Source organism: Botrytis porri (genome assembly GCF_014898465.1).
Source record: "Botrytis porri strain MUCL 3234 chromosome Unknown BPOR_001, whole genome shotgun sequence".
Classification (NCBI taxonomy): Eukaryota; Fungi; Ascomycota; class Leotiomycetes; order Helotiales; family Sclerotiniaceae; genus Botrytis; species Botrytis porri.
Window position 1 is genome coordinate 3,485,588 of NW_024066075.1, and position 25,809 is coordinate 3,511,396.

The window sequence follows — 25,809 nt, forward strand, 5'->3', positions numbered from 1 at the left end:
ATGTACTCGGATGAGCGAGGAACAGTGGACATGGTGTGCAAGGATGGAACAAGGACATCATTAGCTGGTGTGCTATATGTACCTGGATTGGGGGTCAACCTGCTCTCAGCCAAGAGAATTTGTGAGGCAGGACTCAAGGGTACATTCAGTCTCAAGAAGATGTATTTCACACCAGAAAACGATAAGAATAATAAGATCATCAAAGCAACAATGAAAGATGGGATGTATATCATCTCGCATGTGAAACCAGGATACGAAGATTCTGCATTCTTTGCGCTCTCTGCAGAGATCATTGATGGTACAAAAGGGGAAGTCGAAGAATTAACCATGACGGAGAAGGAAAGATACCTTATCTGGCATAGACGCTTCAATCATCTCGGCCCTGACAAAATCAGGAATCTGCACAAAGTCACTACACTCCAGAGACCGATCAAGGTCCCTTCAACTCTTGATGTCTGTGAAGTGTGCGCTCTCACAAAGATGACTAACAGAATCCCAAGTCAACTAAGTGCACGAAAATCCAAAAGGCTAGAATTGATCCATTTCGATGTTGCTGGCCCTTTCCCAAGGACCATTCGAGGGCACAGATACTTTCTCCTTATTATCGATAGCGCCACAAGGGTAAATTGGGTCATCCTATTGAAACAGAAGAGCGATGCAATACCCTTACTGAAAGCCTGGAAGCAAGAAATTGAACTTGCTACAGGAGTAGCTGTAATTGCTGCCAGAACCGACAATGCACCAGAGCTTCTTCAAGCCGTCCGGGAATGGAAGACTGGTGTGCGATCAGAGGTTACAGTGGTTGTATCGTCTCACCAAAATGGTCCAGCTGAACGCAATATACGCACCGCAGAAACCGACATGAGAGCAATGTTGAAAGAAGCTCATTTACCATTAGAATTTTGGGACGAAGCTGTCGAGCACGACGTATACATTCGAAACCGCACTAGTATTGGCCCAGATGCAAATGGAATCGATCGAAGCCCACTCGAAGCATTTACAGGCACATTACCAGATATCGATACATGCAAGGTCTGGGGGAGTCGATGTTACGCCTATATCAACCCCAAAACCATCCCAAAAGGACAAAGGCATGATAAACTTCGCGACACAGCAAGGGTTGGGATATTCCTGGGATACTCAAAAGACACCACCAAGCATATAAAGGTTTATTCACCAGAGCTAGGTTATACTTACCGCTCTTATCGTGTTACAATCGACGAAAGCTACAAAGGAGGGGATCTGGATCTCAAACTCAGAAACTGTGTAGCTGGATCACAAGGTACCAAGAATATAGAACCTGATCGCAGGCCTCGCGGCAGACCTAAGAATGTCCCTGAATCATCGTCTATTCCAGTCGATCCACCAATATCACCAAATGAAATAATCACAGACTCGATAGAGGTGCGCTTGCCAATACCAAAACGAACAAAGACTGAAATACCACGCTTTGATGAAGATGAATATGGAAATATCCGACAAGTGGCTGATGATTTAACAAGACCGGCAGGGGAAAACAACAAAGAAAGTGATGTTACTTTACCTGATATAACTTTACCACTTGATCATACACCATCGAATTCGAGTACATTACCTGAGAGTGTATTACCTGATATTGCACTACCTAATGAAACTTTACCACCTACTGCATCTACATCTGCATCTACTTCCACACCACCTTTGAGATACAATCTTAGGAAGAGAAAGAGAAGCGATGACGACGATATAGAAGAACAGAGAGACTCCAAAATCATTCGGGCCTTACTTGCTTCCTTAAATAAGCCAGGATCAGAATCAATTGAGCACGCCATGATTGCCATTCCAAATATTCATCAATTCGAACAGGAGACGAATAATGAAATTGCTTCGAAGATCTTGACTATTTTAGCAGATGCACCAGCAGAAGCTGAGACCGCTCTACCAGCAACGGAAATACTCGGGATCAAGATACCGAATACATATAAAGAAGCAATGGCAGACAAAAAGCACGCGAAAGACTGGCAAGCTGCAATTCAAGAAGAAGTAGACTCATTGGTCAAGAATGGCACTTGGGAAGAGTTCATTTTACCACAAGGGAGCAATCTAGTTTCAACGAAATGGGTATTTGTTGTTAAGACGAAGGATAATAAGGTAGAGCGATTCAAGGCCAGATTAGTGGCTAGAGGGTTCAGCCAAGTTTTAGGTAAAGATTACAACGAAACCTTCGCCCCCACTGTTCGACTCGATACTCTTCGCCTTTTCCTTGCAATTGTTGCAAGAGAGGACCTCGAGTGTTCCCATTTCGATATCAAAAATGCGTTCACCGAATCACACTTGAAAGAAGAAATCTATTTAGCACCCCCTCAAGGTGTTCATGTTCGTCGCGGCCGCGTTCTACATGCACTTCGGAGTCTTTATGGGCTAAAGCAAGCTGGTAGAGATTGGAGCCTTCTTCTGAAAGGAGAGTTAACCAAGATGGGTTTCGTACAAAGCCTTGCGGATCCGTGTTTATACACCAATCACCCGCGCCAGCTAATTCTCCTAGTGTATGTAGATGATATTGTTACTGCTGCTGCACAAAAACGAGATATTCAATGGTTTTATCACAACCTTTCTGCTCGATTCAACACCAAAGACCTGGGGGAGATTAGTAAGATCTTAGGAGTGCGCATCATTCGTAACAGATCAGAGAGAGTGTTAACTATGGATCAAGAAGAGTATCTGGATGCAATGCTTACCCGATTCGGGATCTCCCATGGTCAACACACTCCAAGGAAGATACCAATCTCGGATTACAACCAACTACGACCAACGCTCCCAGACGACGAGCTCACTGATGTAAACGAATACCAGCAAGCAATCGGCAGTACGATCCACCCTATGGTTTACACTAGACCGGACATCGCATTCGGTCTCGGGAGATTAGCACAAGCTATGTCTAACCCTGCCAAACATCACAGCGTTGCACTCAAAAACCTTATGAGATATTTGAGGTCAACTATTAAACAGAAACTACGTTTTGGGCCTGGGGGAGTTCAATCAGATATTTGCAAAGAATATGACCTCCTACAACGCACCATCAAAGTATACACCGACGCAGACTGGGCAAGCGATAGAACCGATCGAAAAAGCATCTCTGGTGGGGTAGTAATGTTCTATGGTGGACCAATCTCATGGGCAAGCAAGAAGCAGACATCTGTAGCTACATCTAGTACAGAAGCTGAGTACATTTCCATGGCGATGTTCACCAAACAAGGGCAATGGGTAGCCCAACTCTTGAGGGACTTAGAGCGACCACAGTATATCGGGAGCAACAGCGGAGTTCAAATGCTCGGAGACAACCAAGGAGCGCTAGCGTTAACCAAGAACCCACATCTACACGAGCGATCAAAGCATATTGACATATGTCACCACTTCATTCGAGATCTCACAGAAAAACATCTAGTCAATACCAGCTATGTCAATACAAGTGATATGGCTGCAGATGGATTAACAAAACCATGCGCAAGGGTGATATTTGAGAGATTCAAGAACATGCTGGGGTTTCAAAGAGAGTAAGCTCTTTGGGAGAGTATTGGAAGTTGTGGTATGTGCTCCAAAATCGACTAAATCGACCAAATTGACCAAATCGACCAAAATCACTGAATCCACCCATTTCACCTATTTCATCAGATTCATTGGATTCATCTTACGTCGAATTTATCAAAAAAAAAAAAAAAAAAAAAAAAAAAAAAATTAATGATTTCAAGAAAATCACGTGGAATAACAGATAAGCTTAAGGTCTGTTCGCATACGATCGGATTTTGATGGTCTACCATATTAAAACAGTAACCCTACGATCAAGGAATAACGAATTTCGAAGCAATCAGTTATTGGGCGTATAAAAGGAATTTTAAAGAAACTAACTACTGAAGCTGAGAGAGTAAGCTCTCTGGGGGAGTGTTGGAAGTTGTGGCACGTGCTCTAAGCTACTGTGCATATATCACTTCCACTTCGTAGTTAGATTTTACCTTAGTACAATTAATCTACATAGTCAATAATACATGCATTCCACTGGCCTGCTCCTTTATTGTGAACAGATATTGATATAGTTAACATCTCTTTATCATCTAAAGTCAAAAATAAAGAATCTTTCTTCATTCGAGTAGGATTATCTCATGTAGGACAGTCATTTTTAAATCTATTTTAAATCTAGATAGGCTGCCTTTAATGTTTTATAGATTCTTATTCATTAGAGTAGTAGGCTTCGACTTAACCCTCAATCAGTTTGATCTAATACTTAGATCTTCTTATACATTTCATAATCTATATTTATACTCTAATTATACATAATGATTATCAACCTATTTGTAAGAAAAGGGCTTACTAGATACGTTAAGTACAATTACATATTAGAATCAAGTAATAACGATAGAAATAAGGACTATAATATACTACTATATGTCTCAATGTTATTAAGTAGACCGCTTCTTATTGAATATACAGCTGCTTTCTTATATAAGCATTCTCTAGGTATTAAATTCAAGGTAGTACGAGAGCTATAAATGTTAGGTTTTGAATCACTTTTATAATCTTTAGATCTAGATCCTGACTCTAAAGACAAAGTTCAGATCTTTTTGATAGTAATAGCGATGAGCTATTAGATAGTAATATTGATAAGCTATTAGATAGTAATATCGATAAACTATTAGATATTAATAATAATAAATCGTCAAATAACGATAACAATAAATCGTTAGATTTATATAATAATAATAACAACAAATTATTAAATTTTTTAAGGAGTAATAAAATTGAAGTATAATTTAATCCTAATAATAATATAATCAATAAAAACAAATTAGAATGTCAATGAAGATTGAGGGGACCTTATAAGTATTAAAAAGAATCTGTAAAAAGATATATATATAGGATGGAATTTTAATTACGAATATCTAAGATATTGTCCCGACAGCTAGGTTTTATATGTTTTCAATATATAATCTTATAATTTATATAAATTATCAATTCATTAAAAGAATACTTTTTATTTACATATAAATCGTAATAGAAAATGTAATAATCAATTTCTATATGAAAATATGTTTCGAATATAATGATAAAAGAATAATCTTAGAATTTTAATATAAAAAGAGATGATATGTTTAAGCGAAAACAATGAAGTCCCTTAAGAATAAAATACCCGTCAGATACAAAGATAAGATTAATCAGATTAATATTGTAACAACAATTTTCTCAATATATTATGAAAGTATTGAATATTCTCTTATAGTAACGAAGTGAACACTTCGTCAAGTACTAAATCTACTACTACAGGAATAGTAACTATAGTTTCCCGTCTAGTAATCTCCATCGCTTAGCTTCGGGATCATCTCCTTGTATAATTCAAATTACTCGTTACGATATACCATCTTGTTGTATATCTTCAACTCTCGCTGCTTTTTAGCTTTGATATCTGTATGCTAGTTTAGATACAAGAACAGTATGCGCATATGTGTGTTTATGCGATCTCGAAGGAGTTGATTTTTCATATAACATAACTTTTCAAGGGGAAAAAATAAATAATGATTCAAGCTCAGTGATTTGAAAAAATCTTCTTCTTGAGCTTTAATAATTATGTACTTTTAAACCGTAGTATTTTACTCTGTGAAGTTATGAAAGAAAAATGTACTCGGATTCTAAGGAGCTTAGGGAGCCTGGGAAGTTTAGAGGAGATGTCGTGACGTTTTTGTTTACCGAGATTGTGAATTCATGAGAGGGGGGGTTTTCGCTAAGTGTGATTTCTCCTGGAATAAAATGTGTTCATGGACGATAGGTTAAGAACTTGTCTTACGCATAAACTAAACTTTGACTTCGGGTTGAGGTGTGATGCTAGTTATCGAGATGGAATGTAAGATGGATGCAAATAAACAATCGTTCTGTTTGAAGAGGCTCTAGAAATATAAATAGGTCTATTGAACTCATTGGTTTTAGTTGAACGAATATCAAGTGCAAAGGAGTCCAAAACTTCTGAACTGAACTTTCAAGATTGTTAGAGTTTGTTTATCTATCTCGTTCTCTATTTATTGAATTTATTGAAAGAGTTAGAGATTTCAAGCAAATAGACAATATCAGGAAGTAGAATAACCAAGGAGTTTCGAAAAGTTCATCATATGAAATAGTAGAAAATCAGTACATCTGACTGTTGCCCTAAGACTATTTCATAGAAGAGAAGTATAGCTAATAACGAACAAATTGCAGAATTTTAGATAATAAAGTTGAATGTATTAATAGTTTAAAGAACCATTATTGTGGCTAGTAACAAAACAAGAAAGGATGTGAATATGTGAAGTCAGATTACTAGCAAAGGAGTTGAACACTACATTGAATAATATGTAAGAAAAAAACTCAATGTCATCACTACTTCAATAATTACAATGCGGGAACGATGAATTAAATCACACAAAACGAGAAATAACCACAAACAACAAAAGCACCCTCTTAAAGAAAAACGTACAACTATTTAGAAACACAAAAAATAACAATCCATCATCTCATCATACCCTCGAGCAAGAAAACAAATGTGATAATCAACATTAGAAAAAGTTGATCTGTGTTCTGTTCTGTTCATTTCTCAAATCTAAATTCCAATAGTGAATTCGAGCAGTGAATAGCCCGGTTTCACAAAGTGAATTCATGAAACTTCATCTCCATCAACTAATCTTCCAAAGCGGGGTAACTGAGAAAGGTTTTCATGAGGGTATTTTCTTCTCCTCTCGCCGTTTCTCTTCTTTTCCCTTCTTCTCTCTACAACTTCATCCTCGAACTATTCCCAACTTCCAACTGCCAAACACTCCCCCATCCAGCAAAATGGTCCTCTCCAAGGTCATCGAAGAAAACCCTCCCGAGTTCCTCTCCGACCTCCTCCGCGGCAACATGGTCTCAATCAGCTACCTCCAAAACCACACTCCCATCACCACGCACTGGCCCCTCACCATCCTAAAAGCCATCTCCACCCGCTTCAAACCCCTCGACAAACACGCTCCCAACCAATCCCTCAGCATCCACGACTGTCTCGGCGAACCGCAGTCCAAATTCGAAGTCAACATGTTTCGCTCCCGCGTAAGCGATCTCATGGATCATTCTGGAAAATGGCTGTACACTGGAAATATCGATATTGAGGGCGTGATGGTGTGGGATTTGTGGGTATTTGGAGAGGCGTTCCGGGCGCCCAGATTTCAGAATGATGTCATGAGAGCGCTGTGTGCGAAGGCGTCGGAGAATAATCATGCCTTGGTGATTATTAAGTATTTTGGGTTTGATGCGACGACGTTGAAGAGGTGTTGGGATCAGGTGGATTTTACGGGTGATAGGGCGCGTGGGTGCGCGGTGGAAAATGGGACCGTGTATTGGGGAAATAAACCGATGTTGAAGTTTATTATGGATGTGATTGTGTTTGTGGGGTTTAGGGATTCGAATTTTCGGAGACTGATTCATAGTGGTGGATATGTTGCTGAGCAAATCCACAAATTGTCGGTTGAAGTCGCTCGAGGTAAGACATCAATGGCGGCTCCGTGGAAGTCTAGAAATCTGAAGAAGTACCTCGTAAATGAGGCTATTCTTGAGGAAGATTCTAGCTCGGATGAGGAGATTGGGAGTAGTTCGGAAGAGGATACCAAGGATATCGAGGAAGATACAGAGAGTATTGCAGATGATGATGGTGATGAAGATGAAGATGCGGAAGATAACAAAGAGAATGATGAAGACGAAGACGAAGACGAAGAGATGAAGGATGACATTAAGGAGGAAGGAGAAGAAGAAGAGTGAGTTGGAGCGCATTTAAAGGATCAAGACTCAAGAGGCTAACGCATTAAAAGAAGCTCCTTTACCGCAGAAGAACTCCTTGCTGAAGGCCATCGTCTTGCACAGCCAAGATATGTATAGATGTTTTACAAGACCCAAATTCGCGACGCCTTGATCACAACTTCAGTACCACCAAATATTGGTGGGACATGCTCCTTCATGCACTCGATTCGAACAGTCCTTAGAATAAGATTCTCGCGTTCCATGAGGAATCCCGAAAGAGAGAATCCGCACATTATTAGCATCATTACAATATCGCTTCCAACAATCACTTGAAAGTGTACGTTGTGGATCTGCATCGTTACTTAATGTTGCACGTCTCTGCGTTACGATGCGACAGAAAGAACATTATCAATACCATTCAAAATACGAATCTCCATACAAATTGCAACAATACCGCTCGATCCAGAGTTGAAGAAAGTAACGGATAGGTCAATATAGTAGGCAAGGTGTTGCATACACCTCATATATTTTTTAAAGAAAAAAAAACATCTTTAATCAACCATGTGCTCCCCTAAGGTGTTGGATCCTAAAACCAAATGCAATAAACAAACGTGATGAAAATATCATAGTGGTATTGCTTGATGATCAAATGTGCCAGTTGCAATGATGTATGATCTGCACCTTAGAAAAGCAAAGTTATTTTCCCCAAACACCATGAACAGAACCTTCTATCCTGCGACGTAATGCTCTCACAATGCTATTCTCCTCTACCACCACCCAATCATCGCCACACCTTCTAGGATGAAACCCATCCAGTCATCTGCCTAATTCTTGGGCTTTGGCGCAGTATAACTTTGTTCCAACACCTTTCCATCCGCCATGACAATCTTTTCGCCACCAGCCATAACACACACGCAGCCTATTCCACAATCAGTCTCGTTACCCTAAAACATTCCAAGCAAAATCAAACTTACGACACCATTCCTCGGTTCTGTTTTCCCAAGTATGCATTGTGACTCTCTGAACACACATATCTCCCTCTTTCAGAATGGTTTCCTTTCCCTCATCAACACGTAGGACAATCTCACCTTTTATGACAATCATGTAGTCACAGGTTATGGTCCGATGAGTGGGGGTAACATAATGGGGTGGAAAATCAGTTGTACAAACTACCAAACCAGCAGGAGAGGGACGAGGGATAGATGGTTCGGAATTGGGGTTGATAGGGGCAATCAAAGAGGCAGGAAGAGAAGGAAGAGAAGGAAGAGAAGGAAGAGTGTGAATGGTCGTGAAACCTGAGGCCAAAGGACCAAAAGGATGGAATAGGGGAAGTTGAGAATCCGAAGGAATAATGGCGGTGCCGGAGGCGGTGTGTGAGGTCACTACGGCGCGGGGTGGTGGGATGGTAGACATTGTGGCTGCTGAAGTAGAGTTGGAGGGAACGGTAGTGCTAGGCTGAGTTTGGATTTCAAGTGCAAGCTTTATTGTTGGTGCTGGTGAAAGATCTGAGGACGTTCTTGAACGTTTTGGAAATTTGTCGTCTTGATAAGTTTGTTTTGTATAGGAGATTGGTATTTAGAAATAGGAACATATGGAGTGATGATTAAAAAAAGCCAAGGAAATGGTATTCATTCTACTTATACCAAATGTGAAGCCATTCACGAAACACCCAACAATCTTACTCTGCCTACTGTCACGGTACAATTTTGCTACCTCGTAACAATTGTCCGAATCTACATCAACGATTATTAAGGAGAGTCCATCAGCTGAAAGCCGAAAGGGCGAAAGTATACGTGAAGATGATGTGCTGCAGCTGTACCTGAGATACCAGAAGGACGATGAAGGTATTTGGCCCCCACCTGAAGCCCATTTATGAGAACTTTCTCATACGCATGTAAGATCTTACCATCAAACCAATTATGCCGAGGCGAATTGGTGATTAATATCGTAAGAGCGAAAGGCCGAGCTGCGAAATCCTTCCAGTAGAATTCAAGTTGTACAACTATGCCTCTTTCGTGAGTCGTGTCATTTTTAGCACTAAAATGTTGTATCAACGCAGACTGATGTTCGACGATACAAATGAATATATCATCGTAATTCCAGGCAGATTATATGATTCAACGGCGTTGAATTCTCGTCGTTGCTTCTCTGCTGCAGCCCTATCTCCTTTCATAACATTTGTTCATAGTTGTCGAGATATCTTTCCGTCGCGTGTACACAGCGGGGAAAAACACTCAATCTCAATGTGCGACTTTTCTTCAACCCTTTATTCACGTAGGAATGGTGGAATTAGTACTTTTCAATTCAGTCGCATAATTTCGCTTCGACCTCGAAGTCTACGGACGCCATTCAATTCCAAAACTGTAATTACGTACGGGAAGGAATGGTATTGAGAGGAGTTGTACGTCGTACATGACGATACATTCTTGAGAGAGATGCAGTCTATGAAATTGAATGGCGTAGAAATGGATGCGCTTATGATACTGAGATTGGGATGAAAGATGACGATGAAATCCTTCGCATCTTCTTCCAGTATTATCCCAGATTCTGTGGCCCTGAATCCTCCTTTGAAAGGAAACTCAACATGGTGTACCGTCGAAATACCAATCACGAGCCTCTGGACCTTTTTCTTCTTGAAAGCAATCGGAGTTTAGTTCTTGACGAGGGTGCCATATCATCGAGCTCGAGACGTTGCAAATATAGCTTCAAAAGAATAACCCTCGAAACAAGTCAAGCGGCTTAGATTTATGGCTCTTGAAAAGGCTTGATGTCACCCTTCACCAGATGATTGCAACCCGAGCGTGCGACTTGCATTTCCAAAAAGTCAAGTACCTATCGAAATTAAGACTGACAATGATGGCTGCTCTGAATTTCGAAGTGCCGCAGTAATCTAGTCCAATCATATTCCAATAGTATCGAATGATGGAGAACATTTCGGGAGATTATCAAAATGGAACTACTCTGTCAACTGTCAAGCCTTGCTTCTTGAGTTGCAGATGAAACCTCAATCTGTAGACTCCATTTTCGATAGACTACACGCTAAACTGGCAAAGAATGTTGTAGTAAACTTATCTGATTCTGAGCCGAGAACACTCTCTTGTATCCTTGTGTAGTGGCTTCGCTTTCAGCTATTGAGCCACTCACATGATCTTGGAGGATATCATGATTGGCATCTCAAGATATGATATTTGTCAATAGTAGCATTGCGGGGTTTCCAGCTACATCCTTTGGCTCTAAGGAGTCGAGACCTTCCGATTTGATCGAAGCATAGTGGGCAAGTGGAGAATTGACGTAGAGCAAGGAAGCGATGCAAAGGGGTAATGGGTCATATCGCGAAGAATGAGATAATTCTATAAGCGAAGAAGGATTGATTGATGTTAAGGATATTTTTCTAGTCGGGGTTGAATGATGTCTAGAAGCGTATTGCTCCCAGCTTTTTGTTCTCTTCAAAGCAGCTAGGTAGTCGACCGGTTTCCTTCTTCAGATGACAATCTGAAGAAGATGATCAAATTAAACTTTCCTTGAATTACCTAGGTACTATACAGGAACTTGGGGGGTTCCCCAATGTGGAAATCTGGACGACATAATGTAATGTAATGTAATGTAATGTTTCCATAGCTCTATCCAGTGAGGTCTGAATTTTGAAAAGCTCCTAGTAGGTAGGTTAGGTACCTAGGTAAGCTATGATGTCCACGGTAATTACCTACCAACCCGTGGACCTACGTGACGATTGTGCGCCACTACCGCCACACCCACTTAAGCTAACCTTGGAAGGGTACAGCCACAATGACATCACATGTAGATCCGAGTCCTCACCGCATGCCAGATGAACACAAGATCAAGTCAAGGTCCAGACTCATCAACCTTGGAATGTATCGATGTCGAAACGATTTGAGATGCACGATATACTTGTACTTTTCCCGTAAAAGGGGTCAATTGGAATAATACAATAACCATACTCCATACAGCCTCCCATATAAATATATCCACCCTCGGGAATGCGGATGAAGCCTTAACTCCAAACTCCCTGCAAACCATAGGTAGTCACCACACCCAGCAAACCATAGTCACCACACCCAGCAGCCCATACCCACAAATCCACGTGTCTATCTATCTATCTATCTACCGGTATCTATCTATCCGATGAACCCCGATCTCCCACGGCAAAGCAGGCATGGCAATCTCAAGAAATCGATTAGTCAAGCAATGCGATTGTGATGACGTATTGCCATTTCCGATCTCGTGTCATGTCATGTCTTGTCATGGTATGATGTTGATCCCCTCAACCGATCCATGCTTAAGCTTAAAGCGGGGTAGCTCCCAGTTGCCCTGTTTGTAACAAACATCTGCCTTCCATGACATGACGACTTTGGTTATTTAAACGGTTTTACTCCAAATCTACCATTTGCTCTCTTCTACTATCATCTAGATACTTTCTGCCTTTTTACTACAATTAAATCTCTCGTCAAGAAACACAAGCTTTGTAAGTACTCTCTTTCTCCTCACCTCTTTCCCAATACATACACAACCCAAAATACAATGCAATCCTCACTCCGTCTCCGTCTCCGTCTCCTCACCAGAGTTTCCCGTCCCCAAAACCACAAACTAATCCTCTCATCTCTTCCCAGACAATCACAATCGCAATCGCAATCTCAATCTCAATACCAATACCCATCCCCAATCCCCAAACACAACTTTACCACAACTCACGCAAAAATGTCTTTCAGCAACGCAGATACCGGTTCTAAAGAGGCCGACCCATATAAGGCCAAGAACATCGATACACCTACTTTGAAAGAGAAGGTTGAGGATTTGAGTGACTTTATCGATGCGTGCAAATTCGGTATGATGACGACGAGGGATGGAAAGACGGGTGCCTTGGTGAGCAGATGCATGGCGGTTGCTGCTAAGGTATGTACTTTCTTCATTGTGTCGTGTTGTATTCTTTTTCTGGGTGGGCTGGAATATCTAGGGAGTTATTCGAGGGGAGTTCGGAGCTCTCCCAATATCGAAGGTTCAGACCACATCAAACAGATCTGCTAGTCTAAACCCCTGGAATGACACTCTTCTCTTCCCTTCTTCCCCCAAATCATCATGCCCCTCCTAACAAATCAAAACTAACCATCCAAAATCAGGAAAACGGAGGAACCACTCTCCTCTTTCACACCAATACCGAATCAGGAAAGACCGATGAATTAGCCACCGATTCCCACATCAACATCTCGTTCTTGAATTCCTCTGGCGAATGGGCGTCTGTTTCCGGTATGCTTTCCCCCTTTCCCCCTCCTTTATTCCCCCCAACTAACCCCACCTCCCCCACCCAGGTCTCTCCACCGTCGAAACCGACCGCGAAACAGTCAAGAAATACTACTCCCCCGCCCTCAAAGCCTGGCTCGGCGATCTCGGCGATGGAACCCACGATGGCGGTCCCAACGATCCACGTATCGGTGTTATCAGGGTCGAGGCCAAGACAGCTACATATGCCGTTGTGCGCAAGAGTATTTTGGCGCGCGGAGCGGAGATTGCACAGGGAGTAATTACGGGCAAGGCGGCGAGCGTGAATAAGTTGAGGGAAATTAGCGAGAGTGAGATTCAGACTTGGAGGACTAGCCAGGGAATGGTTCAGTAAATCAGTTGGAGAGATGAGTTATCTGTTCCTATAGTTAGCGATGGGATGTATTATGAATAATGCTATCAATTAATTAATCAATTGCAATGCGAGGAAGTTTCTCTAAACTATATTGTCATAATATTATGTCAATAATACTTTCTGACACGTTGATGATATCCTATGCAGTGCACAAATTAAGGCATCCCCAACACTCAGTACCCAGAACCGACCAACGTTGTTTCCCATTTGCTATGCCAATCCGAAGTGTACGCAACGCCTCCATATCAAACATCCAGAATTCTCCCACGTCTCCTAAGTCTCCCAAGTCTCCATACGCCTCGCGCCTCAAAAGTAAATGTCCCGATGATACATTTAGAACTATCAAGCATTAGTAACCACATCTCACACTCCGAAACTCGCCAAACCAACTTACCAATTTCAAAGGCGTCCTATTCAAACCTCTAGTAAAGTTACACATCGCTCTCTGTTTCGTTGGTCTCTGCTGTAATCTTCTAAACGCCTCTTGAATGTGTCTCGTTTCGACCGGAGTTCTCCCCTCACTTGGCGGATCAAACAATCCTTGTACTTTTCGCTTCTTGCCGGTTTGCTCACCGCCGCTCTTTTCCTTGCCTAAATCTTCTTGTTCTTTAATTTTCAAAGCTTCTTCCGTCAACGTTTGCACGATTTCAAAAGTCAAAAACCCGAGAATATCGACAATATCATCGTTGGGTTTTGAATCCGTGACGACGCCAAAACCAGCCCATTCCTTAAATCGCTTTCCTTTACGAAAGGTAAATGAAGCTTGACGATATTCAGACCAGGTAACATACTCTTCCTTCGTCATGGCCTTGGTACGTTCATCGGCTTTCTTGAGACGTTGTAGAGTTGCGTAATTCATTTCTTCCTCGTCTTCATCTTCTTCGTCTTCGCGCTCTGGTACTTCTTGGCTGTATAACGAGGGGACTTCCCATGGGAGACCAACTTTGGCTTTCTTGTTTTTCTTTGTGGTATCTGGGATGGGGGCATTGGCTCCGACGGGTTCGTCACCGGCTCCGATGTCTGCGTCGCCGCCTTTTTCGTCTGAGTCTTTGACGTTTTTACGGACGTCTTTCCAGGAAAGAAAGGTTCGGAGACGAGAGACTTTAGCTTGGTCGTGTCGAATTAGAAAGATTAAATCGTCGGTTGATATTGAACGACTACCGCGACGGGATGCTTGTTCAGTACATTGACGAAGCTGGAATAGTTAGGGTCATGTGATTAGATTATTGGAGAAAAAGGAAGAATCCCGAGAGACGAGAGGAGTAAGCCTAAAGAGATCCACTAACCATTTCAATAACTTGCTGTCGAACTATCTCCTCTATCATACCCGTAGTCTCAGATGATGCTTCTGCTGTTTCTCCAGAAACATACATCATCTGTGCAAACCAACGAAGAACCCTAGCGTTAGCCATTTTCGAAGCCATGCTATCAATAATTTGCTTTCTTCAAAGCTATTTACAAGAATCAAAATTATTTCAACCATCAAAGAAGCCTACAGGCGAACACCTCGCAAAAACATATTCACTATGACTGGGGAGCGAACACCTCACCGCCAACAATCACTTGATGTAGCCTCATAATCCTCCTCCCCAACCCAAGCCCATCGCCAATACCCAAGGTATCGCCAATAAAGAAATCAAACATGACTATTCCAACAAAGGAGCAGCTAACTGACCTGCTGGATCTCCGTCTTGTACTTTGCCGTTTTGTCCGTCATTTTGGCAACCTTTCACTACGACCCAAATGCAATCCTTCTCTTTCTGACACCCCTATTCACACAGAGGGAATGCACCAAGAATACAATTGTCTGTCAAAATAATGATAGAAGTGATTCAGACCTTTAAGTTGATAATTCTGTACATAAATCAGATAGTGAATGATGAAAGATTAAGAAACCAGGTCGGAGTGATTGGAATGTTGGAGTTACTGATCATGACTAAGAGATTCAAGGCGGTCAATCGTGCGTTGACTGGGCAGAAATGATACACGTGATTCACAATACCCCCACTTCGGGGTAGTGGGGTGTTGCTGCACAGTAAAAGTTAAAATTTGTTTATTAGAGAGACTTTCCTCCTCTCCATGCACACAATTCTTCTTTTTATGGATTTCCTAGTTCAAACAGAGAAACTCCCCTTATTGTCTACCAGACACTCAAAACATGGACATGCATATTACTATACAAAATCCAATCGTCACATAAAACAATAATATCAGTATCAGATCGAGTGGCATATGATCTAGAGATGCAGCTAGGAAGGAGGGAACAATAGCTTATGTAAATGGAAAAGAAGTGACTTGGCTAGCAATGCATATCCATCCTCCCCATAACACCAATGCTTATCAACTCAAATAACATCGAAAACTCCGTTGCCGAAAACTCCTATCCTTCCCCTTCATCATATAAGAACAGACTATAAAGCTGATATGCCACCAGATAACTCCTTAATAACACCCAATATCATCTCGGATTTCAAAATCCCTGCGGTCCCTTTCCATCCACGCCTCCAGTTCTGAAGAATTCTGTTACGACGCCAATCGCATAGCATCCACTGCCGACAATGGCACCGCCTAATAAAACTCTCTTTGCCTTGCCAGGCTTCTTGCTCTTAACTTCCGAATGATCTTTCCAGGAAGATTTACCACTGAATACCGGTTCTTCACGTCGAACGTCAATATTTGATTTGAATGGTGGTTCTGCCGATTCTGGTAGATCATGATTTACGAAACCTGTAGGACTGGCGAATCGCGCTGTTGGCACCTGCATACCGTCTATCGGATTTATTGTGTTATTCTTCAAATCAGCCTGCGAGGACAAGCGTCTGGCTGATCGTACTTTGCGGAATACAAGAACGTCACCACTTCCGGATACAATTTCATAGCCCTCAGCCTGCAATGGTTGGAAGTGTGGAAAGAATTTTGCAGGGTTAGACAATCGAAGAAGAACTTCTGCAGGAGTTAGAGCTGATGCTGTATCAGTCACAATAGATGTCGTTTCAGCAATGTTAATAGACTGCATTGTCGAATCATAAGCTAAAACCTTATAAGTGGTTGGCTCAGGGCCCGACGCGGGCTTTTCTCCAGGTGAACTTGTAGCTGGTGCATCGCTTGCAGGTATTTGGCGATGTTGGGAGCCAATCTTTCCATAAGTATCTTCATAGATTCCTCGGATTTCGCGAACTAGATCTTTGTCCTTGCCAGATTGTTTTCTGGGCTTTCCATAAGATGAAACATATACCGAAAAATCTCCTTCGCCTTGGTTTGCGCATTCCTCTTTAAACGACGTCTCTAAGCCTTGAGGTACCTTCGAGTACGGATCAATTTCTGCTACTGTTTTGGCCAAATTAGGCTGAAGAGATGTTGATTTTGTCACAGATCGATCCAAAGATGTTTGAAGTCTTGGTGTGTTTGGGTTTCGAGAAAATGCTTCTTTCGAGCCAAGACCTTCGATATATTCCTTCTCGGCCTTTTGAACAGATTGCTTGACCTCCATTGAATAAGAAAGCTCCAGTCCCTTGGGTGACTTGTCATAACCCCAAGCATCTTTAGACACTGCTGGCATCAATTCGCCTGCGCCGTCTTTTTGTTGTGTCCAAGATTTCTCAAATTCTTCTGGAAAATCCCGAACAAAGTTTCCTGTGACTTTTCGTTTCTCGACTTGCCCTACATACTTATGATCCTTTTGGTCAAGTGTCTCAGAAAGTTCTCCAGTCTTGGAGACAGAGGGACCGGAGATTTCCTGTATCTTGGTCTGTGTCTGTCCTTTCAATTTTTGCTCCGAGGCAATTTCTTGAGCATACTTAATCACATTTTGATGCGCTTCCTCAAAAGCTTTCTCCAGTTGCTCTCTCTTAGTGGACTTCTCTTCGGGAGTTTCTTTCTTTGTACTCTTGATGATGCCCGAAGCAGCGCGAATGTCACTTGCTCGAAGCAGATCAAGATCTTCTCTCCTATCTGACTCAGGGTATTTGCGCGAGAATCTGGAGGACAGCGAAGGTTTTGTTTCTACATCTTTATCGGAGCTAGGATGTTGGGTGATTTTTGCTTGCTTCTGATCATACTCCTTCAATGCTTCACGTGTCTTATCAGGGCTCTCAGGAAACTTTCCATCGGGCTCATTATAACGAAACGATCCATAAGAAGTATCAGCATCATAATCTTTCAAACTTTCTCGAACTGAATCTGGCTTTTCGGGGAGTTTTCCATCCGGCTCGTTATATCGAAAGGACCCATATGAATTGCTTGTATCATATTCCTTCAACGATTCTTGTACTGTATCTGGCTTCTCAGGAAATTTTCCGTCCGGCTCATTATATCGAAATGATCCGTAAGAAGTATCTGCATCGTAATCTTTTAAACTTTCTCGAACCGAATCTGGCTTTTCAGGCAACTTTCCATCTGGTTCATTGTGACGGAAGAAGCCATAAGTCGTGTGTGAATCATAATCTTTCAATGATTCCTGAACACAATCTGGTTGCTCTGGCAGCTTTCCATCAGGCTCTCTATATCGAAAAGCGTTGTAAGATGCACAACTATCGTAATCTTTGAGTCCTTCTTGTATTGGATCTGCCTTTTGTGGCGGTTGTCCGTCCGGTTCGTTATGGAGATATGCCTTGTATCCAAGTTTACTATCGTATTCCTTGAGAGATTCTCGTACAGAGTCAGGTTTCTCGGGGAATTTTCCATCAGGTTCATTGTACATGAATGGTTTGTTGTAGGCATCAATATCAGCTTGAGTGGCATCATCTGGCGGGACTAAATTTTGAAATCGCTGACGATATCCCTTAAACTTAGTTACTGGAATCTTTACAGCCTTTTCATTGTTGAACACCTTTCGATTTGTGATTGGATCTATATGGTAGTTCTCATCTTCCAGCTCGAATTCATTGTCCAATTGGTTTTTTGACTTGAGATTTCTCCAGTATGCTTCGTCAGCTTGCGATAATCGGATTGATTCCACACCACCATCCGCGCCTTCAACATCGGCTTTGAATGTGTACTTGGAGCGGGCAGGCGAAAAATAGATTGTTTTGCTGCGCATGAAGTTATGCATGGCACGTTTGTAATCCGGAATACGCTCATCACGCTTAACGCTTTCGGCCTCAGCACATTTCTGTTTTAAGAGTCGTTGGCGGCGATTAAGCTCTTTTTCAAATCCATGATCAAGGTATGAAGACCAATAACCCATTCGAAATGCTCGTGTTTGATTGTGCGGACCTCGGTTCGACAACAAACCTTGTGCATTGTGCCAACTATGATTCGTGATTCGGAGTAGATTGACAGAGGTAGAAATAGATCCATATCGAATCAGAGGAGATGTGGTCTGCGAGACCGAGGTGGTGAGCTGGGACAGCATCTCGAAGAGTTATTCCGATTGTATCATGCTCGGGGACCTAGATAAGGTTTAGCCAAATGACATGCGTTCAGGGACAATTATACTCACGAATAAAGTTTCCTTCAACTCAGCCTTTGAAGTTGGCTATTTAGCAGAAATTGCGGAATTACGTTGAAGTAGGTGAATTCAGCCCAAATATTTTAGTGAAGATATGATGCTATCTAAGTTAGAATGGCGAACTTGTCGGAACTGTCCTTTTGACATAACAATAAGCGCTTTCGAAACATTGGAATAACTTTAAACAAGGAAATGGCCTCTGAATCTCAAAAGCCCTTTTGTACATGAAAATGGAGTGTCAAAAGGAAAAACACAAAGGATAGTGGTATTTAAACCAAGACCTGAAAACTTACCAGATGGGTCGCTTTATTCCGGTGCTTGTTGGATGAATGAATGGACGGAAGGAAAGGAAGGAAACCCTGGTTTCCTTTCTTTTGCTTGTGATTGATGGATGGATGGATAGATGGATTGATTGATCAATATGAACTGATTAGATACCAAATCAAATCAAATCAAATCAAGTAAGCGCGTATGATGTGATTGCAAATAGCCAACGGAAAAACTCTCTCGAGTATCTCTCTCTCTCTCTTCCGTTGAACTCGCAGTGAGGGTATCTCGATACCAGAATGTAAGTAAGTACGAAGAAGTAAGGACGTGTGTGAGAAGAAGAGAAAGAAGAGGAAAGCATCAATAGATAACCTAACCTACCCTACCCTACCCACCTCGCTACCGTAATCAAGACGATACAACACGATCAAGAAGAGCATAGCTCAAAGGCTGAGTATGCGTGTATGTACAAAGTATGTATGATGGCTCCTCGGTATAGGTAGCATGCGGGTAAGTCCACCACCACCATTCATGCAACTTTGGTAACTTTGGTTGCGGGGTAATACGATTGGGGGATCCACTCTGGATGCTAACCCCGAGGTTTCCCGAGCTGCATCGAGGAAGTGTCAGGGTATTCTAGGGTGCTTCCCTTATCCCTGGTTGGCGCACGGCCGTTCCCGCGCAGGAGAAAGTTGGTTGGTTGGCTGGTGGCTGTTGGTGGGGTTTGTGCCTGAGGCGTAATCAGAGATCACATGAGCAAGCTGGCAGGAGGGGAAGATTGATGTTATAGTTTGTGTCTCACTGTTGAACATTCAATTAATAATAATAATAATAATAAGTACTTGAATTGGATATTTGCAAAAGGAAATATGAATAACATCATCTAGATATTGATTTATTCTAATTACAAATTGAAGAGTGGATCTCCTCGTCATTAATCTCTCTTTTTCAAACCCAATCATCCAAATCCCTCTTCTTTCATCTACATGCTAACATGCTACGATAATATACTTTCACCCATCTCTTTAGTTTCTAATTTCCTCTTCCCACATCTGATAGCCTAACGACCATAGTTAAAAGCACAACGACACAATGGACATGAGCTCTGGTTACTGCTCGCGAACCATTTAAACAGACATTGTCCATGGAATGTGTTCTTACAAGTTCCACACTTCTTATCCGGCGTTTTCTTGTCGCTCGATATGATGCTGTAACAGATAGCACATTCGGTGTGTCCTTTGAGACTACCTTCAACATTACGACGGAAAGTAGTCAATCCATCGATCAAACTACCGTTTGAGAATGTGATAGCACCCTGAACGATGAGTAGCCAACTTCTCCATTTCTTTTCTGGCACAGCAACACGATTGATGCCCTCGACTTTAACATTGTAGAAAGGATAGTTGGATGGAAATCGAATAGCAATTTGTATGCTAGTATCGTCAATCTCGTAGCTGGCAAATATGGAACGTGCGCTCTTCGATGTCTTAATTTCGAGCTCTTTCTCGCCTCCTTCCTTAGCCTCCTTCGAAGCTGCCCATTCATCGATTTCATCAATTTTGTCAGAGATCAGAAGTGGAGTGAAATATTTCTCTGTCCATGTCTCAACTGCTTGACGGGTCTGTTTGGATTGACAGTCAGAAAACCAAGCCTTTGCAAGATCACCAGTGTGTCTAAGACATAAATGATATAGATGAATGAGAAGCCATTGGAAGTTTCGCTCGTTTGTTTCACTGTCTGCTAGTGATGTATCGTATGTACGAATATATGATTCATCAAAATGTGCTTTTTCAAGGTTGATAGGCGTGCCATCTGAATGGCCTAACACATCGAACAAAAACGTTAGGAATGATCCCAGGCAGTTTTCTGACTGGAGGTGGTTGCAATAGTCTTTGCGTACTTTCCAAGACGCTGTGCTAAACGCATCATAAACTAAATGCCACGAAAGTAAATAGCTACGAATCGAAGGAGGAAATTCTGCAAGCTCTTCGTCATCAAAGTTGCGAATAGATGGTGCGTCTAAGAGAAGAGATAGTAATTCTTCGGGCAATTGCGCATCTTTCTTTTCAAGAAGAGCATTGACTGAGATTTCTTCTTGCTCTGCAGGAATGGCCCGATGAAGAACACTAAATGCTGCAGATTGGACCATCCTATTCTCTGAAGCTACCAACGGGTAGAACTCGGAGATATCATTAATATGACTTGAAGTTATATTAATTACTAGCCGCGACAAAATATTATCAACAAACTCGACTGGTTGCGTTGATTTAGACCTGGGTAGCTTGATGAGTTTGATCAAACAATGAGATGCAGTCTCTCCATATTGAGCTTGGGCATCCTCAAGGTCATCGTTGGCATCTTGTAAGCTTTGTAAAGTTGAGAACAGTTTCAAAGACATCCCCATCATTGGGAGCTTTTGATCGTGGTGATCTTCATTTTCCATAGATTCCCAAATTTTGATGCAGAACTCGAGGGTTTTTTCCCAGTACGATCCGTAAACTGATTTGATGGCCGGGAGCAACTTTTGCAGAGCAAGACAAGATTCAGAAGAGAGCTGATAATTGGTGTCTGAAATTTCCGGGGTCCATGAGAGAATTTGCTTGACCGCAAACACTAGTCGATTCTGTGCCACGGGAAGATCATCATTGTTGTACACGGATAATGTTGCATTCAGGAGAACAAGTCGGCCGAGAGTTTTTTCAGATTGGGCATCGGCACTAGCAACATCACTAATGATCCGGTTGCAAAGGTTGCTGACAAGCTGGCTAGTACTGAGGGTCTCGTGAAGACCTGTCAAGATGGCAACAGCCCCTAGAATGTTTGATGTAGATGATTTGAGAATTTCAAGGCTGGAAATCCAATCTTCGCCTCCCACTTGCCATCCATGTTGTTCAACAAGTTTGGGTAGTAGATGGCTTAACACACGAGCCGAGTAGAAAGACGTAGATGTATCGCCACAGGAAGAATTTATCAGCTTTGAAATAAGGATGTGAACAACACCCGAAAATTCAAGCGGTGACCCCGACTCAGAACCATCTTGCCAAGCTTTCGAGTGCAGTACGATGAATGACCATGAATCTTGATATATTCGGTCCACAAAATCGCGCACGCCAGCAATAGCTTGTTCCGATGATAACACGAAAAGCTTGTTATTTTCTAGTATATCGAGCTGGTCATTGGCAAGCTCCACAGTCAAGCACATGAGATATATAATCTCGACAAGAGCATCCTTTGACAAGCGATCAGGATGGTCTCGAATTAAATGTGCCGAATACATTGCCATTCTGAGAGCTACGGAATATCCATCTAGATCTCTGCTAGGTCGGCTACCATTGTTACCACTTTGTGCACGCGCCAAGAATACAGCCCCGGCGAATGGTCTCATGACTCCCAAAGTAGGACTTGGTGCTTGATCCAACAGAGGTGCTAAAGCTTCAGACCATTTAGTTGCACTTGGAAATAGTTCGGGATGGTGCGAATTATCGTCCAACGTGCTGATAACCGCTTCGGCCTGTTGAACGAGTGTATCGATACTAAAAATCAACATCAGTCATTGCTCCCTCGGACAATCATTTATTGCGGTTAAGGATTTTAAAGATTATACTCACGTCAGTGATCGAGGACTTGCGTTTTCCAGATTTTCTTTGAGTATATGAACTACAGAAGAAGTAGTGACACCACTTTCGTTGTCGACCACCGATCGTAAATTCAAAGCCCGTTTACCAAGCTCAGAATCTGAGAGTTCTGTCAATGCCAAAAGTTTCGTGATTAAATCTACGTGTGCGTCTCCTTCTCGAATAGCTTCAGGTCGTCTTTTGGATAGCAATTCAAGTGCCTGAAAGACAAGGTTTATATTGGGGTTGGAAGCATCTAGTAGAGAGATTAGGCTTTGTATCAATAACCTTTCTGTTGATTTGGAGAATCCATCAAAAATTACCGCCGCTTCGAACAGTGCGCATTCCTCATTATTGCCTTCGACCACATCACGGGAAGTCTCAAGGAGAAGATCTTGAAGAGCTTGGTCATCACGAACCAAATCCGAAATTTCATTGGAAGACATCAGAGCTGTGATGGTTTTCTGTCGCTGTAAATTTCTGGGGGTCGATAGCAGAGCATCAATAGCCGCCTGCCAGATACTCTTGTAAGATACTTGCTGTCCAGGAATCAAACGAAACTGGTCTAAAGCTGAAGTTAAGTATGTAGATGATGGCGACAAAATTAATTTAGGGAGATAGGTTTCCATGAACGATTTAATGCCGTCCAAGACTGAGGGGGAGGCTTCCATCAGTTGTGGAGAGTATCTCAGCGCTGATTCTAATACTGCTCCAGCCGAGTAGGGTTTTCCATTCCTGTTGATAATTACTTGGAGAGTACTATCTATAATATTGCTCGAAGGTTGAAGGAGTGGATTTTGATCAGCTGTTAGATCATTTAACTTGAAGACGTCAGACAGAAGTGAAAACCACCGGTGGCCCTCAGCCATGACAGCACCTTGAGAAGATGAATATTCTTTAGATTGCTCTGGCATTGATGTTTGAATTCTTGTAATAAATCCTTGGGCGAGCTTTTGCCATTCTTCAGCGAGTGAGTTTTGTAATTTGGATTTCTTCCCCAAGCTAGAGATAAAAGCAGATATAGTTGACGATGGTGTATTATTTCTGATGAGCCATTCTGAAGTTCCTGGAGATGGATGTAAATAATGCTCAAACATGGGATATGTAGATTTCTGTACAATCTCCACTTGCTGAGAACTTGACAGGTTCACGATACAGATGTTGGATGTTTCTCCGTAAGCGAGCCATGCCTCTGAAGAGTTGGCCCTACTCTCCTCCCTCTGGTTGATACTCTTGCGAAATACCTCCAAAAACTCTAGGATAGAATTGGGGGTTTGAGGCAGAACATCTATGGGTAAAATTGCCACAAGAGCTCGCAATGTTTGCCAATAAGCAGGGGAAGAGCCTTGTGAGCCCTTTTGAACAAAAGAGATCAGGTCGCCGATAGCAGTAGAACGTTTAGCTTTATATGCAGAAGTCCATACTTGAGGAAATCTTTTGGTGAGTTGGTGCAAAGTCTGCAATAGTTGCAAAGCAGATGTTAATTGAGGAGATCTCAATGCCTCGGATATGAATGCACGACTGATAGTCTCAAGGTTATTCTCGACCAATTGAGTCTGCTTCTCTAGGCAAAGTACGAGTAATTTGTCGGTACTTTTTCTTGCGGGAGCATCTTCACATGATGCCAGCGTCCATAGTTTTTTGTTGCCGAAAATAACCTTTTCGTACCTGTCTTGATGCTTAAGCATATCATCATCACCTAGCTTGGCTAGCAGATTGGCGAGAAGAGATACACTGGCACTATTCACACGGAAGTACTTTTCGTTTGCTTCTTCTGTCGGGACAGATCTTTCGTCACTTAAAGTATTAGGATTCTCATTCAAAGCTTCTTCGGCATAGTCGAGGATCTCATTCTGGCAACGTTTCCAAAACAGATTAATTTTAGCATCCGTATCGAGGAAAGATGTCAGACCATCTATCGCCGATCGTGCCACTGCTCGGTCTCTATCATATGTTCCTGCCAGCCAGCTTCCTACGACTCTGGGTATATATCTTTCCATTCTTTTCCGTGCTGATTTTAGGAGCTCATACTGTATGCTGTGAGATAGCTCGCGAACACGACGTGAATTATCTATGGAAATTCTAGGATAGACATCGACCTGTATATTATATTAGCAGAAGCACTCTAAGATTCCTTCGGCGCATCCTACCCAAGCTTCTAAAATTGCTTCTTCAGTGCCTCCTTGCTCATTTGGCTGATTCTGAACGAACGTTCGTAAATCCTCTAGAGCTTTCGACTTTGTTGTAGCGTCTTTCTTCGAAAGATTCTTGAATGATAGAATGACATTTGCATCACTAATGGAAGAGAGGTTTGATGGTTCTGTAAGGTATGATAGTCTGGTGGTTTTTGTGGTAAAGCCAAACCCGAAGCCGGCGCCAGTGGCAGTTGAAGCACGAGTGCTAGAAGCCTGCGATTTGAATTGTCGTCTGCCCATGTTATGCAGACGTTTCGATGAAGACAAGGGTACAAAATAGGTTGTATGAAGTATAAGGATTATCTGCTTGTATGTGGAGGGGAGAGATAAGTTTATGAGCAGTGGAGAAATTTCAAAGGCCGAACAATCAATGACGGAATTGAAGTGGTGGTGGGGTGGTGGTTCAAATGTAGATTGTCCAATAATCGAGCTGCAACGTGCTTAGTAATATTTAAGCCACTGCCTAGTAGCAGCCAATCTAGCTGTGATAGGATTAGTGCAGGGCTAGAGCTCTTAGAGCGAGAGGATAAATAATTCTGCCGAATTTGAACTTCCCAGGCGGTCAAGTAAGGATTTTCGGCTGCTAGACAATTGACGTGATGTATGGTGCTAATCAGTCGTGGCCAAGACCTAAAAGAAAAGCTTCAGTATATCTGCGAGTTGACTGATACGGCCTGGGAAAAACAAGATTTTTTCTTGTAGTTCAACGAGAAGTTTGAAAGTACTCTTCGCTCATCCGTGAAGTTCATCATCATTAAGTTCAGTACCCCACTTTTCGGCCACCCCACTTTTCGGCCATCTCATAAATCTCACCACTCTAATTAACCACCTCTCTTTAATCTTTAATAATTCAACAACTACTAAATCAAT

General features: G+C 42.1%; 6 protein-coding genes across 6 annotated transcripts; 2 read left to right on the forward strand and 4 right to left on the reverse strand.

Moving 5' to 3' along the window:
• Positions 1–6,828: 6,828 nt before the first annotated feature.
• EAF01_000944 (uncharacterized protein) lies at positions 6,829–7,902 on the forward strand (the record flags this gene model as incomplete). The annotated part of the gene is made up of 2 exons (XM_038909194.1): positions 6,829–7,781; positions 7,836–7,902. 2 exons carry the CDS (start codon positions 6,829–6,831, stop codon positions 7,900–7,902), a joined length of 1,020 nt encoding a protein of 339 aa, XP_038776100.1.
• Positions 7,903–8,588: 686 nt separating this feature from the next.
• Positions 8,589–9,177, reverse strand: EAF01_000945 (uncharacterized protein; the record flags this gene model as incomplete). Its single annotated transcript, XM_038909195.1, has 2 exons — positions 8,589–8,683; positions 8,739–9,177. 2 exons carry the CDS (start codon positions 9,175–9,177, stop codon positions 8,589–8,591), a joined length of 534 nt encoding a protein of 177 aa, XP_038776101.1.
• Positions 9,178–12,480: 3,303 nt separating this feature from the next.
• On the forward strand, positions 12,481–13,393 carry EAF01_000946 (uncharacterized protein; the record flags this gene model as incomplete). Its single annotated transcript, XM_038909196.1, has 3 exons — positions 12,481–12,675; positions 12,900–13,026; positions 13,089–13,393. 3 exons carry the CDS (start codon positions 12,481–12,483, stop codon positions 13,391–13,393), a joined length of 627 nt encoding a protein of 208 aa, XP_038776102.1.
• A 354-nt stretch (positions 13,394–13,747) lies between these two features.
• On the reverse strand, positions 13,748–15,131 carry EAF01_000947 (uncharacterized protein; the record flags this gene model as incomplete). The annotated part of the gene is made up of 4 exons (XM_038909197.1): positions 13,748–13,753; positions 13,809–14,609; positions 14,701–14,790; positions 15,090–15,131. The coding sequence occupies 4 exons, from the start codon at positions 15,129–15,131 to the stop codon at positions 13,748–13,750; spliced, it is 939 nt and encodes a 312-aa protein (XP_038776103.1).
• Positions 15,132–15,884: 753 nt separating this feature from the next.
• On the reverse strand, positions 15,885–18,767 carry EAF01_000948 (uncharacterized protein; the record flags this gene model as incomplete). The annotated part of the gene is made up of 1 exon (XM_038909198.1): positions 15,885–18,767. One exon carries the CDS (start codon positions 18,765–18,767, stop codon positions 15,885–15,887), a length of 2,883 nt encoding a protein of 960 aa, XP_038776104.1.
• A 1,222-nt stretch (positions 18,768–19,989) lies between these two features.
• On the reverse strand, positions 19,990–25,179 carry EAF01_000949 (uncharacterized protein; the record flags this gene model as incomplete). The annotated part of the gene is made up of 3 exons (XM_038909199.1): positions 19,990–22,663; positions 22,739–24,843; positions 24,895–25,179. The coding sequence occupies 3 exons, from the start codon at positions 25,177–25,179 to the stop codon at positions 20,191–20,193; spliced, it is 4,863 nt and encodes a 1,620-aa protein (XP_038776105.1). The 3' UTR covers positions 19,990–20,190.
• Positions 25,180–25,809: the final 630 nt, after the last annotated feature.